Genomic DNA, 15,744 nt, shown 5'->3' with positions numbered 1-15,744 from the left:
TCAACTTCATGCACCAAACCAGTAAGTTAAAGAGCGAAGGAAGAACTTTGTGTAAGCTTGAAAGCTTGTCTCTTTCGCCCACAGAAGTTGGTCCAATAAAAGACATATTACTTCACGCACCCCACCTTGTCTCACCTTGGCATAGTCATGTGTTACCATGGTTATTGTTGTTTGTAGGGGGTTCTTTGTCTTGAGTATATTCCTTTCTCTTGGGAAAAAACAGTGTGTTTCAGGGGTTAATGAGTCATCTTGCAGAAGTTCAACCTGAACTTCCTGTGTGAGTCAGTGGGTAGATGATAGTGTGCTGTAATGCTGATAAACTTAGTTTAATCTGAACTCCCACAGTGTAAGTGATAAAGTCTGTTAATAACTTAGCTGGCTGATATTGCTAACACTTAAAGTGCTGGTCAAAACCAGTAGCTTGCTATTGTAGAGTTGCTTCTGAATGTCGGCTTGCACTTCCCTTGCTTTTGAAAAAAAAATTACTTACATTGGTGGACACTTACTCACCCGAGTAGTCCCACTGAAATCAGCAAGGGTTGCATAATCAAGCCAACGAAAAAGGTTATAAAGATCTATTTAATAAAGATCTTTTTCCTGGATTCCTTCCTAGTTTGAATTTTTTTAAGACACCACATTCCAGAAAACATCCCTGGCCCTATGCACTATTGTTGACTTTGAGAGTATTAGGAGGAAGTTTCCTCACAGCCTTCTCATATTTCTGAAACAGCTGCTATATGAATTCATAACTGTTGTCCTCTGTGAAAACAGGCAAAAGAAATAGGTCAAGTGGATAAAGCACTAGACTGGGATTCAGGAGACCTGGGTTCTATTCCTGGCTCTGACACTTGCCTGCTGGGTGAACTTGGGCAAGTCACTTCCCCTCTCTGTGTCCCCACCTGTAAAACAGGGATCATGATACTGATCTGCTTTGTGAAGTATTTTGAGTTCTACTGATGGAAAGCCATTAGAGAGAGAGAGAGAGAGAGAGAGAGAGAGAGGTATTATGATGTGCCATCCTTCAACAGTTTAATTCATTTGCTTCTCATTGTCTAGACTCATCTGTGTTGTGTTACATAATGATATGTATATACTTAAATGATGAAATTCCAAGCTCCTTGGTACTTTATTCACCTACAGCCTGGTCCCAACCCTGCTATTGTGTCAGAGTTTCCCTTCTAGCTAAAATGATGTAACAGTTACACAGAACCATTTATAGTGCTAGAAAAAAGAGGAAATATCCAAATGCTGACTTCAGATTGGATCATATCAGCAAAATTGCATCCTATACTCCAGCCATTTCTGAGGAGATATCATACTGTGTCCATTGAGAAAGTACAGGCATCTGAGTTTTTCCTTCAGATGCATGGTTCCAGGGAGGATCAAGACAGGTAAGGCTAAGTACATATCATGCACGATGTAGTGTAGTGTACAGTTTACATTTTCTGGGTGTAATAGGATACACTGAGGGTGTGTTACTTCACCATCAGCTCTGTTATTAGCACACTGCTAGAGCTCTCCGGCCCATTTACCTTGGGAGATATGGTTAGATGACATCTATTTGGCAATATCAGCAAATATTGTTGTATGAAGTAAATATTAACTTATCCCTTGTTGAGCCCAAAGCATCCCCATATCAACAGAACAGTGTCTTGGATCTTGGATTGTGTGTGGCCATTCTATATGTTTGAAGCAAGTGTGTGCCCACTTAGCAGCAGCTGGGAAAGCCACTCTTGCTTATATTCTATATTAACAGGCACTGTAATAATGTATAAGTAGACAGAAAGATGGATTCCAGTTTCCAAGTTTACTAATTGCTTGCACAGTGAGGGAAGGTTGCTGTGAGATGCAATGGTTTGCTCAACTGTAGTATATGTATTTACAGTACACTCTCATCGACAATTACCACTACAGTGCTGACTCCAAGTGAATACTCATTGAATGTAAAAAAGACTTTGTTCAACCCAGCCCCCGGAGGTATGAACTGTACAGGTAAAACTGTACTCTCAGTCAAAGGTTAATAGAGGACAAAACCACTAATGTGCTGCAAACTGGACAAAGTCTCTCTCACTCTGTTATAGACATATTGAATGTGGACAACCTCTAAGTTGTGGAGCATGCCTCTTTATGAACGGAAAGGGACCAGGCCGTCTGCCTCAATCCATATACTGAATAGTTTCAGACTAGAAAAAGAGAATGGCCTGCTACATTCAGTAGCCCTGGGATGCTATAAAGAGACTTAATAGCAGTGATACTCAACCTGTGCCCAACAGCTGCATGAGTCTCAGTAGGGCCCTCCATGCAGCTCTCCTAGAATCCTTAGATCTGTGCGGCATTCCTCTGAGTCTGCCTGGTCTCATGGAGAACACTACTCATATTACTGCTACACAACACGTCTGAAGCTTGTTGAGTGGGGAACACACTAAGAAAATAGATTAGCGATGCTAAGGTTATCTCCCATCCCACCAAGCACAGAGGGAATGGGGCTACAGGGAAAAGAGAGAACTGCAGTGAGATACAAAAATCAGCGTGGTGCAACATGCTGACAAAGGATTCCACTATTGTCATCATGATGCTGGATTCAGTGTAGGATGATGCTGTCACAACACACACATCACAAAAGCACAAAGGATGTTCTGCTGTGGTTGTTTCTCCACTCAATGAGAAAGTGGCTCTCCAGCTCATTAAGTCTGAGTATCACCGCTCTAGAGGTGAAGAAGGATTTCTTCTTCAACAGCATTGGATGTCTTTTCACCTGAAAGGTCACTGCACTCCTCTGGTGGTTAATTGTAACTTCCAGAAAGTTATTCCCTGCAGGTTAGAAAATGAAATGTCTGCACCCTGGCTATGAAGAGAGGCACCATTACAGGTTGGTAGCACATATGAAGTCAGAGATTGAAGAATTTATTTCACGCAAGGATCTTTTTTCCTGCACTAAAAACTGAAAGTGTTCAGATTTCACTTATCTCCAAAGGTGTCCAGAACGACTCTGATCTTTCTTGCCCTGGCAGACAGAGACATTTCATTAGTACCATTCTCATGACAGCACTGGGAGCCAGGATCCCAGAATGACATCAGTATGGTTAAAAACACAGGGACGCAAGTCAGAGCTACATGGACAGGATGGCTGAAATTAAAAGGAACAGAAATATTTGTTGTGAGGGACAAAAATATAGTCCAGAACCAGAACATATTTGCTCCTGTAAACTTTCCTTTCATTCAAGTGTCCCCCAAGGCCCATTTCTTGAGAGCAATTGGTGGGGTAGATTTTTATTTCTTCTGAAGATGACCAGAGTACTGACCAAATTTAGACAAATTGGATTTAACTTTCTGTTACCTATTTAGACAGATGGGAACCTACAGAGACTGTCAGATTGCTTCAGCCAGATACCAGAGAGAGGGAAAATGAACAAAAGAGGAAAACATAATGACAATGATGGAAATAAGAAATGTAAAGGAAGCAGACTTCTGGGATCATCACATACAAAGGAATTAGTTAAACGGAATACCAACAGCAGCTGCAAGTTACTCGGAAGAAGCACAGAAAATTAAAGATAGATGTTTCTGCATACTGAGAATAATGAGGCCCATGTAATGGTGGTCTGCAGTCTAGGAGGGACAAGGTTTGCAATTTTTAATCTGCTTGGGGAGACATGGATATTTTAATGTCATTTACCCATGAAAATCCATGAGTACCAAACAATATAAGTAGCTGCTACATTTGTAACATTCTAGGAATTGTCATCTGGACTAGAAAATGAAAAATAAAAAAAATACATGATTTTAAAATTAATTTAAATCAATTTTAAGACTGATTTTTTTAACATCAATTTGGGGCAAAGGTTTGGGTCAGCTCTTATTTTGTTCAAATAGTTTTGAACATCCCTAATTAAAAAAAAATGACAAATCTGAATCAAAACCTTGGATTTGAAAACTTTTAAATAGGAAACTGCAACCTGTGTCCACTTCTACTTAATAAAAATCGAATGACAGCAAATGGTAAGAGCTGAAAGGTTTTAGGATTATGTGCAGGTAGCATTTATGCAATGAAGCAGGAAATTGGACAGCAATGTCAACAAAAGGGACAAAAGCTTCATTCAAAGTGTGTTTTTTTACAAATTTGCTGCAGAGGAAATTAATCTGAATTGACTTCACAATATATATAGTTTCTCTTTCCCTGTTAAAAATATATTCTTTATTCCTATCATTACATTTTATGCATAAAAACATTAATGATGGGTGAATAACAAAAACAGTTACTGAATATTTGAAGAAGCTTCAGCAAAACAGAGGAACATTAAAGTACTCTATACATTCTATAACTGGTCAGATAAATCACGAGAAAGGGAAGGGACAGAAAAATTAACAGTAGCTATCTAATGGGAAGAGGATGAGGAACAGGAAAGTGAGTGAAAGTGAAACGGGAAAGGAAGATGAAAGGGAAAGGCAACCAGGCCACACCTTAGCTGTGTTCAGTATTAATGAATCATTTCCCTTTACAGTTCCCTCTCCCTCCCTGCTAACTATTCATATTCCCAATATGGCAACTTCATATAGTAGGTGGAGGCCTGGAATGTGAGTAAGGAGACTTGGGATCTGTTCCTGTCTGACACTGAGTTGCCATGTCACTTCACATCTCTGTAATCACAATGTTCCCAATGGCAAATGATGGCTATTAAGTCTTACCCATCTGTGTAAAGTGGTTTGAGATCAGATGAAAAGCCCTAAACATTATTATCGTTAAATTCACAGAAAGGATATCAGGGTTCTATTCAAATACAGGTCAAATTCTAAGCATCCCCAAGTGCCTGGAAATAGCTCACTGCTGAATGTGAATACTCTGAAAGAACATACTTAGCACATCTACCCACATATGCCACATCCTATTGATTTAAAGGCACCCATCCAATAACACAAAAATACTCCATGGAAATCCAGTACCAAGAATGCATTTCCCATTGGGGCCCACTCAGTTAAGCAGCTCCCCAAAGTGAAACATATACCTGTCTCCAAAAACAATGTTATAACAGGCACTTGACTGTAATTTATTCCGCGGCAATTTTAATATTTACAAAACCAGACATTAATGGTGTAGTTCAGTGTTTCTCAACCTTTCCAGACTACTGTAAACCTTTCAGGAGTCTGAAGCCCGAGCCCTGCCACCCAGGGTTGAAGCATGTATCTTAGCTTCACAGGGCCCCCGGAGGCATGGGGCCACACACAATTGCCCTGCTTTCCATCCCCTAACGCCAGCCTGCACTTGCAACCCCTCCCCCTCCCCAACCAGTCCCACAACCTTCCCAGCTTGAGAAACACTGATCTAGATGAGTTGACATACCCCCTGGAAGACCTCTGCATACCAACCAGGGTACACACACCTCTGGTTGAGAACCACTGGTGTAGTTGACTATCACTTCTTAATAGCTGCTTTTCAAACAGCTTTATTTGCAGCAACAGAGATGGAAGTTTTACCACAGTCTGATATTATTTTTGCAAACACACAGCACAGCATATCAGTGTGCAACCGTAGTTTGATAGTGCATGGAGTTCCAACGATCACAGAGTTTCCAAGCCTACTGAGATGACTTCAGTCATGAGTTAAAAAAGCCAACCTAGATATTTTCCAGCTGTGGATATATTTAAAATTCAGGTCTTCCCTGTGCGTTTTACTTTGAATTGGTGTGATTGCTTCAGCTTCAGAGTGAATAATAAAATTACAGCCTGCCCTTTAACTTGTTTTAATTCTGTCTTTTTTGCTTTGTGACACAGTGGATAAAGGATGTTGTACACAAAGAAGTTAAACTGCATTGTACAACATAACTGGCATTGTAACGAAGACTGACTGGAAAACCCCAGAGACATGATCTGCATCTCTTTGGTGCATAAGAGAGTTCAATTCCCTTGTTAATACTACCCACAGACCCTAAATACTGATGCAGACATCATTAGAAAGGAAACCAAGTCATGGAACTACTCATCAACCAAATGCACTGGAATTAGCTAGAGTTTCAATTTGAGAGAAGCTCCTCTAAGAAACCTCCTTCTCTGTGTCATTTCTTGTTACTCTTCTCCAATTCGTTCATATGCGGAAATTCCCCTTTCATGCTTTGGGTGGGGTCTGCTTCAGCAGGCACAGGAAAATCACAGCCAGCTGCTACTGTTCTAGCTGATACCACTGCAAGGGAGACTGTGGTTTGAAGGGTAAGGAAGAGACAAGAAATCAAATCTGACCCTCACCGCCTTGTGTAAAGGGACTGTTGTCCCCTTACCGACATTCAGTGGGGGTGTTTTGGTTGGCTAGCTACCAGTACTAAAAGGGGAAGGGTTGATGGGTAATCAGGACCCTGAGACTGACAGTCCCCAGGAACAATGGGGAGAAGCCAACGCTCCAGGTCAGCCTCATTGACAGGGCGGGCAGGCTAATCAGGGAGTCGGGAGGCCAGGGTGGGTCCCGTCCTCCATGTGAGCTGTATTTGCCTGAGTCAGACAGGGTGGGGCCGAGCTAAGGAGAAAGCAGGAGCCTGAGCTTAGCTGGGGAGCAGAGATGTACCAGATCCAGAGGGGCCAGAAAAGCAGCCCAGAGAGAGCAGACCCTGTGCTGGGAGCAGGGCTGCAGCCACAGAGCAAGAGACAGAGTCCAGAGAGAGCAGACCTGCCCTGGGAGCAGAGCTGTAGCAACCAGAGCCAGAGGGGCCAGAGAAGTAGCAGTGCTGAGTTAGAGTGGAGCTGGCGCTGAGACGGAGTGGTGGAACTGGGGCTGGAGCAGTCTGGAGCCAGGTGCTGTGAGCAGCTGGGGAGAGCCAAGGAGGGACCCTGGGCAAAGGGCCCAGCGCAGAAAGATACCCCCAGCCAAAAGTCCTTGCATGCCAGACTGTGAGAGGGATCTTAACCCAATGGGGGACTGACGCTGGGAAGAAGGGTCCCACCACCCAAAGCCCGGAGGTGTGTGGCCACCACCAGAGCAAGTGTCCAACCTGCAGCATCCCTGCTGCACAGCTAGGGCCTGAGAAGAAGGCCTGGGACTTACAAGGAACAGACTGTGAACTGCCCTGACGTTACAGAGACACCGTTTGTAATGTTCCCTGCCACAGAGCGGGGTGATGTGTTTTCCTTTAACCTTTCCCATTTTTCCTTATTCCTTTTTAAACTAATTGCTGATTAAATAAATTGTATTTGCTTTAAATCATATGTAATGATCAGTGGGTCAGAGAAGTGTCCACTGCAGAGAGAGTACCCCAGAGTGGGGACACACTAGCCCCTGTCCTAGGTGACCACAGCAAGGTTGGGGGTCGAGCCCCCCAGGAATCCTGGGCCCAGCCTTGTTGGGGTTACAAGGACTCTGCCAGACAGAAGAGTGGAAGGGGAGTCCTCGAGGGCAAGGAGGCCTCTGAGTAAAGGAAGTGGGAGCGAGGACTCAGATCCTTCTGCCAGCCCATTTCACCGGGGTAGTGCAGAAGTCAGAAAGTTCCCCACAATAGCGCGACCATTCCCCCACTTACATTTGGATTGTAACAACAGCCACAGTGGCCATTATAAATTACATACCAACTTACTGGAGGTGGTAAGGCTTGCTTTGGAGGGATTATTGCTTCTTTATGGGTGACGGACAATTGTGATTTCTTGGGCCAATGCACTGTTGCATTCTTTTTAAATTTAGGAAAGAATATTACAGTGGGCAGTTCCTGTTCCATTATTATCCTCTCTGTGAAATTACATTACACAGTAGGTAATTATGCAAATTCAATTATGGACATGTATAAAGCAATTAAAATGGAAGTCTAGGTTAAATATAGATAGATAGATATACATATAGATATAGGAAATGGAAACGCAAGTGTTTAAGGTATAGATTTCCTTTCCCCAATTCTGATTCTGTATTTTGAAAGGATCACTCACTATCACAGCCAGAAACACAGAATATACAAGAGTACAGTAGTTGGAATGGAAAAGGGCTGCTAAAAAACTGTCAGAATCCCCCAGAGTCTTGTCCCTGTAGATTCCATTTTTTTCAAAGCCATGGGCATCACTTCTCTGCTGACGATTACTTTTCTCCACTCTGTTTAGTCTGCCGCTTTCTCTGATGTTTTCTGAAGCTTAATATGCTCAAAATTAACTATGTTTCCATGAAACCATCTCTTCTCTGGCAACAACACGACCGTTTTCTACTACCTAGTTTTTGCCTATGAATCTGCTCATATCCGGACCTTCACCAAATCCAGTGTCTACAAAAAATATTTTTCTCTTTAACCCAACTGTCAAATCTGTAGACTATGCTCTAGCTTTATCCCAGCTGTATTACTGCAACCTCTCTTCTCTCTGGACTCTGCTTCTCAACCCTCTTATCCATCTTATTTTACTGCTAAGGACAACAACCCACTTCCCTTTGCTCCTTGAAAATAGGCCTGAGAACTGATCTGTTCCACAAAGCAAACTTGCTGGAATGGCCGTATATTGGTCTACACCTTATTGTTCTGTATGGTCTCGAAGCTCTTCTGCACAAGGATTCTGAGCATTTTTTGGCACACTCTAACGACTGAAGAACCCTGTGTCCATTTGTGGTGCAATATAAATAGCAGCAGCAATAACAATAATTAATAATGTTTCAAGTCCAGGTCCTTAAGAGTGCAGGGCGTAGTCCCACAGAGGAGGACATATCTCAGATATGGTTCTGATCCTTCACTTAATCTTAACTGAAATGATGAGTTGCTTCAACAACACTACACACAACAACACACCATGTGTATAAGAGAGCTTAGCTTAAAGGGTTTTCAGCACTGTGATGCCATTTCCCTCCCCTTCATTTAAGCCTCACTCCCGCTCCCTCTGTATATGCTGCCACTGCGGAAGCCACCACTGACCAAAGAACTAACAGCACCCACTCCAGACAATGCAATACCATCCCCAACTGCAGTCTGTTGGCTTGGCACAGAGAGCCTAAGGGCAGATTTGTACCTTTCCATTAAACGACTATGGCAGTTCAAGCCAATCTTTATTAAAATCTAGTTACTGAGAGCTTTGGGAGAATAGCCAACGTATACAATGTTATATCCTTTCTGAAATAAACTAGCACAAAAGGCTTATTCAAATTGTTTTACGTACAGGTTTGCATAAGAGATATACAGCCTAAATGGCAGGTAGGATCCCTTTCTCTCGTTGACTGATTGATAAATTATAGTATCCCTTTCTTTTCACCTCCTCTTGTGGTGCAACTTTGGCCACCACTTCTACGCCGATGGGCACTCTGCCTCTCTCTCTCAATGACATTCCCAGCTCTCCTTTTTCTTTGCATCTTAGATCTCTGGCACCACTCCATCAATTGGAGCCATGTACTGGTGCTCGAGTAAACAAGAGGTAAACATAAAAGCACTGAGGTGACAGTGTCCATGACAAATGGATTTTGTTAGATTCCCAAGAACTGGCTAGTAGAAAACCGAGGTGGAAGGATAAATCGTTTCCCTCCAAAGCAACTCAAGGCAATTGCTGTTACAATGAGACTCTGTTAAAGGCACAGCTATGTTCCCCAAACACTGTTGTGCCTGCACCACATCAAATTTTAAGGTCATTTTGTCATCCTGGGCATCTGGTTTTCCGATTTTTAAAAATTTAGTGCTTTTATTTCTGAAAATAAGTTATTTATTCTGGTATTGGTAGTCACACTATACAAGTATAGAAAGCGGGTTGCTCATCTCCAAACTCCTTTGTTTGTTCTAACACCTCACCAGTTAACCCCAAAAGAAAGCTTTAAAGATAGGTCAGAAAAATGCACCATTGCCATAAAGCTCTTCCAGATTTCAGTCACAGTTCATAGCAGTTAAGTTTCTTTTCAGCATGCCTGTCCTAGTTTTTGCATCTCAACCCTGTATTTATTAGCCTTTAGCTCAGCTTGTGTGAACCTAATAATACAGCTATTGTACGCCAGGAGGGTTGGGTCCCTCCCCACCACCACCACCAACTGTCTATTTTACAGCATTGGTATAGCAAAATAAATAAATCGCTGTTTCTACAGTTTAATTTAGAACAGCTCTGCTGAAGCTCAGTTGCCTATTGTACTTCAGTTCTTAGTTTAAACTTAACTTTGACGATCTACAGTTAACCTCTCGAGTATTTGTAGCTGTATTTAACGCGCACGTTTTTTCCTTGCATGTTAAAAAGAAAAACAGCACAAGTATATTTTGGTATGATTTTCACTGGAAAAAAAAGTACAGATAATAAAACTTTACTCAAAAATGCGCTGGTGTGACAAGCAGGCTGCTAGCTGGCTGGCTGGATAGCAGCTGCTGTTTGAAGCATAAACTTATTAGCAAACATTAGACTTTTCATTCATACACTACTTACGTGTCTCTGCTAGACAAAGCTGCAGCAAGCATAATCCAAAAGTTGCACACAACAAAAACTTGCTCATTGTTTCTTAGAGTTACTTTGCCAAAACTAAGGAGATCCTTGAAGGGTGCACAAATCAAAAAAGGCTTGTTCAGCCTGCAGTCAATGAGCTCTGAAGTTTGCTGCAGTTTTTATTCCGATTCTAAAGAAATTGAAACAGTGACATAACAGGGAGGGGGAGCTGAATCAAAAGTCACACCCATGTCGAAACAAAAGTAGAGGGAGCAAGGGGCGGGGGTGGGGGGAAGCTACTACTTCTGAGTAAGCAGCTACAGCAGGGTTTTAAAGAGGCACCAAGACTCTTTTACTCATGAGTGTAATATTACTGCTTCTTCGTTGGAAAGTTTCTGCAACGTCTCACAAGTTAGCTTAGAAAGGGACTGACTGTTATCAGCATCCACTCCCTTAGCCTGTTTAAAAGCCTCTTTATTATAAGAGACAGGAGAACATAAAATATCTGAGTTTTAGAAACCCACCAAAGCATCCACAACTCTCCAAAAACATTTCTAACTGATATTTTTCTCTTTCCATTTTCTCTCCGTCATTTTCCAATGAATTAAGTGCTGGCGAAAAAGCACTACAGTGACAGCACAGGGATACGATGTCCAGGTGAAGCACAGGTAGATTAGATTTCCTTCACACTTACCTTTTGGCAACATGCCTCTGTTCTGATCTGGAGAGACCACCACTGCAGTAAGTATGAGGGTACAGCTCAGTCTCCATGGCCCATTGAATTCGTGGCCTCTCTGCAGACATCACCAACAAGAGAGGTAAATAGCACCAGTTATAATGGTGGGTTGTTTTGTGTCAGAGACATCAGATGCTCACTAGGAGCTGGGTTGAAACCAATGATTCCTTATTTTAAGGTGTAAGAGGGGAAGGACTTATTTACTTTATTCCAAAAAGACAATGGAAGAGTCAGTGAAAGTATGACACTTTCTGTTTTCTATATGTACATATATTCATTGCAGTGTTGGGTTTTATGTTAATTTAATGCTGTTGAAAGGTGCCAGTGAAAAGACTTGGACACTGCTTATGCATGGGCGGGTACAACATGGGCACTAAAAGTGTAAACTCCCACCATCCTGCCCTGTCCTGTTCATGCTTCACAGTCCATCCATACCTCGACATCCCAGCTGATGTCAGTTATAGTGGTGGTTTACATGAAGTAGACATCGCTTCACTTGGCACTGGACAGAGACCACAGTGCCCATTACACATCTACCTATAACAACGAGGAGATGGCAATGGCTTTCAGTCACTATTGATAATATTTAGTCCTGCCTTGAGTGCAGGGGTCTGGACTAAAAGACCTCCCGGGGTCCCTTCCTGTCCTACGATTCTATGATTGATCAGGGCTAGATTTCAATGAGCAACCTACAGATTAAAGTTTCTATATCATTTTACTATTGATACATTAAAGATCTTTTATATACATTTTTAGTTTTGCATAAGATAAACAATGGAAAAGTACAGAGCACAGGTTCTCCCAGCCACAGGCACTAAATCTTTACACAACTAAGGAAATTTCAGGACTTTCACTTTTGAATGTGATTTGGGAAATAACACATAGTGTTTCAGGATGTGCCTGTAAAACTTAGCAGGAGACCCAGTGCTTTCACATACAGGGGAACAGCAAGTTCTCAATTGGCGAATAGAGGGGGGTTCAAGGACACTCTTAGTCTCTACAGGAAAGTGATGGAAGGTCCCAATCTGGGGCACCTTTCAAACTTGATTGGACAAATCCCTAGGAAATGTATTATAAAGCACTGGATTTGGCCAGGATGGTGAGAGACAGTAGATGAACTGGATCATCTAATAGGTCTTTCCAGTATCTAATTCCATTATATGAAATAGAAAATCCAGAGTGAAGTTAGGTTCTGGGATTATTTACAATGCAGACATAATGAATCTACTGAGAGCAGTGACTGCTTTTGTAAACATTTCTAATAAATCATACTTAAAGATGGTTGGCTCCCCCTTCCTCGGCTAGCCCCAATTTTAGCAGCAGCTCTAGAATACCTAATGGGACATGGTCAAAATGGAAGCCTTTCCTCAAATCATGCAGAGTTTTGTTTCTTATGTAGCTTACAACTTCAAAGTCACACTTAAAACATATTCACTGAGTGGATATAATGATTTCTCTTCGTTTAGGCATGTTTTCTAATCTTTTAATCATTCCCATGGCTCTTTTCTAAGCACTCTCCAATTTATCAACATCCTTTTTGAATGGGGACACCAGAACTGGTCACAGTACTCCAGCAGTGGTTGCACTAGTGATCAAATGCAGAGGTAAAATAACCTCTCTACTCCTTATTGTTTCAAAAGAAAATTTGTATTGTTCATAGGCTTATAGCCTATTGTGAGTGTATTATAGCCTATATTTCTTCACTTGTAAAGCTAGACTACCTTTGGACTATGGGCCAGACTATGAAAGGTTTAGGTGTTCTAGGATGTGTATAGGCACCTACTGGGATTTTCAAAAATCTGGCCATATGTGTCTATTGGACTTCACTCATTGGAAGGAAAACATGTAACCAATGTTGTAAAAACTCTAAAAAACTACATGAAACAGCTGTTTTTACACATAAGACATCACTGTTTTAAGGCCCAACCAGCTTTAGAAACAAAAATCCAGCTCTTCAGCTGATGTAAATTGGAGAGTTCCATTGACTTCAAAGAAACTATGCCCATTTACAGCAGTTGAGGATCTTTCTCAAAAGCCTTTCCCCTCTGGAAATGGGAATTCTTGGCTTTCTACTGGAATAAAGCTTCCACTTCTAGCCTCTGTGGGTCCCAAGGCAACAGATCATAAACCCGTCACTCATCCAGGACTGAATATAATCCTGCACCTCAGAATAGTGTAATTTTGGGGAAAATTCCACATTGGGGTGGGGATTGGTTAGAAAATATTTCTTTGGTAGATTGTTGTATGGGACTGTACAGGGATTTGGAATGTTAGAAGTAGTCCAGGTGCATAGATGGATTAGTGCATAGTTCAAGAGAGGCAGTCAGAGGTACATGATAAACGCAATTTATCACATGGATGTCACCCCATGTGATAAACTGCAGAGCCAGGTGATAAATTGCATTTAGTATGTACTTTTTTCCACCTCACCTGCCCTCTGCCCACTAATTCATCTCCCTAGGACTTATTCTAACATTCCAAACTATTAAGCAGCTTCAAACAGTTGTCTTTAAACAATACCTGACACAAAACTATTTCCTCCTTTTCCACCCAAATGTGGAATTTCTCCCCCCAAAATACATTGGCCTGAGGGGTAGGTTGATCATAATTTAGCTCAGATTTAGGGTCCACAATGCTAGATGGCTAGAAAAGGGAGCTTTATGACATTGGAGAAAGGAATTGCCTATCGTTTTAGTGGAACATGCAGCACTTATGTTTAACCTGAGACAACACCATGACATAGGCACATAAAAACCCTGGGCCAGATCCTCAACTGACAGCACAACACCATTGATTTACCAGAACTGAGGATTTGGACCCATGAAATTATTAGGTACCAAAAGGATATTTTTATAGGAAAATATTAGAAGTTTCTAAAATATATTTCTTAGAGTTTTTTTACTCCCTCAGTCCTCTGTACAGTTGGATTCATGGAATTAAAAGAACTTGGCTACAAAGTCAGAAAAACATCAAAAATAACACAACTAAAAATGTTAAACTCTCTCAAACTTTTTCTAAAATGGCTTTTCTGTAAAACATCTGGAATATGGTATAGATAGAAGTTTTACCATTCATTCAAGCACCTGAATAACTCATTCTTTGTTTCATCATTCATGGTTAATCTGTTTTGCTCCTCTGTTCCCACTCTGAAATCTTGTTTGCTAAATTTCAGCCTAGCTTTAATTGTCATGGCTAATCGTAAAACAAGGTTTTATAATGGAAATGGTCCTAAAGTTTCCTTGTAGCAAACACTGCTGGAGTGTACCTTTCCTTGGGCTCCAGGAGCTGACAGGGAGGGGATAACAGAGTCTGTGCTGAGTAGTTGGAGAAGCTGCTTCTTTGGCTTGAGGGCAAAGCACTCCCTTGGGAAGTTGGGCACCTGATTCTATTCCCTTCAACCTTTTGTTCCCAGACGTAATTTACAGCCCGTGTCCTGCACAGCATTAGGAAGATGAACAATGGCCCCCAGCCGTTTACTTCTAAAAAGAAAAGCAACCCAGAATGGTACCTTCATGTTCAGCCTCCTCAGCTCTCAGTCTGTGTTGCTGCTTTGCCTCAGTTCTCCCGAACACAAGTTAGACCAATACAGAGCAAAAACCGCAATGGCTTCAGATATTCAAATTTATTGTCAAGGACACTTTACAAACGCCCTTCTACTTTAGAACACATGCCTCCACCAGTTTCCTTAAGCTAATGTTTAATCAAAGCATTTGGTCCCTGGCCAGCCCATAGAGCTTGCAGCACTGCACAGAGTAGTCAGATTGCCCATCCCACTTTATAATCTCCCCACCATCTACCACTTCCTACATGTGTGTTTGAGACAGGGGTGCATAGTGGGAGATCTACACAGAGCACACAAGAGATGCAGTCACAAGCCAGAAGTGTGTGCTAGCATGCAGCAGAGTCATACTGAATGCATTAGTTATTAACCAAGGCAACATTATGTGGCGTTTCGGGGGAAGGGGGGAAATAAACTCTCTCTGTAGGTGGTTGGAATCATTCCCTCTGCCACCTCAGGAAAGCCTGATGTGGAGTAATGAGAACCTGAAAATGTATGTCTCAGGGTATAAACTGCCATAATCCTCTTTTCAGAGTAGCAGCCATGTTAGTCTGTATTTGCAAAAAGAAAGGGAGTACTTGTGGCACCTTAGAGACTAACCAATTTATTTGAGCTCACGAAAGCTTATGCTCAAATAAATTTGTCAGTCTCTAAGGTGCCACAAGTACTCCTTTTCTTTTTGCATAATCCTCTTGTCCCTCTTTCCTTTCCAGCTTAGTAATAGGTGGAACATGCACATTTGGGTCTCTCTCTCAATGTGTCTTATTCTGTCCCTTGTCTCTCTCTCTCCTTCCCTCTCTGCCTTTTCTTCCCTTTCTATTCCTCTCCTCATCCATAGTCTCTCCAGCCCTCACCCATTTACCTCCTCTTCTCTTTCTTCCCCCCATCTCATACTCTTTCCCCTCTCCCAGACCTCTCTGTCCTGTCTCTCATCTACCCTTCCTCCTTTGTACACTGTGTATTTGAATGGTTGGGCCAAAATTATACAGTCCTAGCACAACGGATGAGCCAAACAAAATGCACACATTCCTGCTGCCTGAGTAAAACTCTACATTAGCATATGCAAAATGTTAGCTGCATGTGCAAATAGGTGTTTTTTGTCCTCAGTTGCCTAGTA

At 41.9% G+C, this 15,744-nt stretch overlaps 1 protein-coding gene across 1 annotated transcript in view; it reads right to left on the bottom strand.

Moving 5' to 3' along the window:
- CD44 (CD44 molecule (IN blood group)) overlaps window positions 1–14,724 on the bottom strand; it is a 102,833-nt gene extending 88,109 nt beyond the window's left edge. Inside the window, exons 1-2 of the mRNA XM_074955274.1 lie at window positions 14,577–14,724; window positions 11,027–11,126 (exon numbers count right to left, since the gene is read on the bottom strand). Of these exons, the coding sequence (XP_074811375.1) occupies window positions 11,027–11,126; window positions 14,577–14,582 (106 nt within the window). The 5' untranslated portion in view covers window positions 14,583–14,724. The remainder of the gene's footprint in view (window positions 1–11,026; window positions 11,127–14,576) is intronic.
- Window positions 14,725–15,744: the final 1,020 nt, after the last annotated feature.

Source organism: Natator depressus, chromosome 6 (genome assembly GCF_965152275.1).
Source record: "Natator depressus isolate rNatDep1 chromosome 6, rNatDep2.hap1, whole genome shotgun sequence".
NCBI classification, from domain to species: Eukaryota; Metazoa; Chordata; order Testudines; family Cheloniidae; genus Natator; species Natator depressus.
Note: the sequence above shows the minus strand (reverse complement) of the source record. Positions and strands in the feature narration are given on the sequence as shown.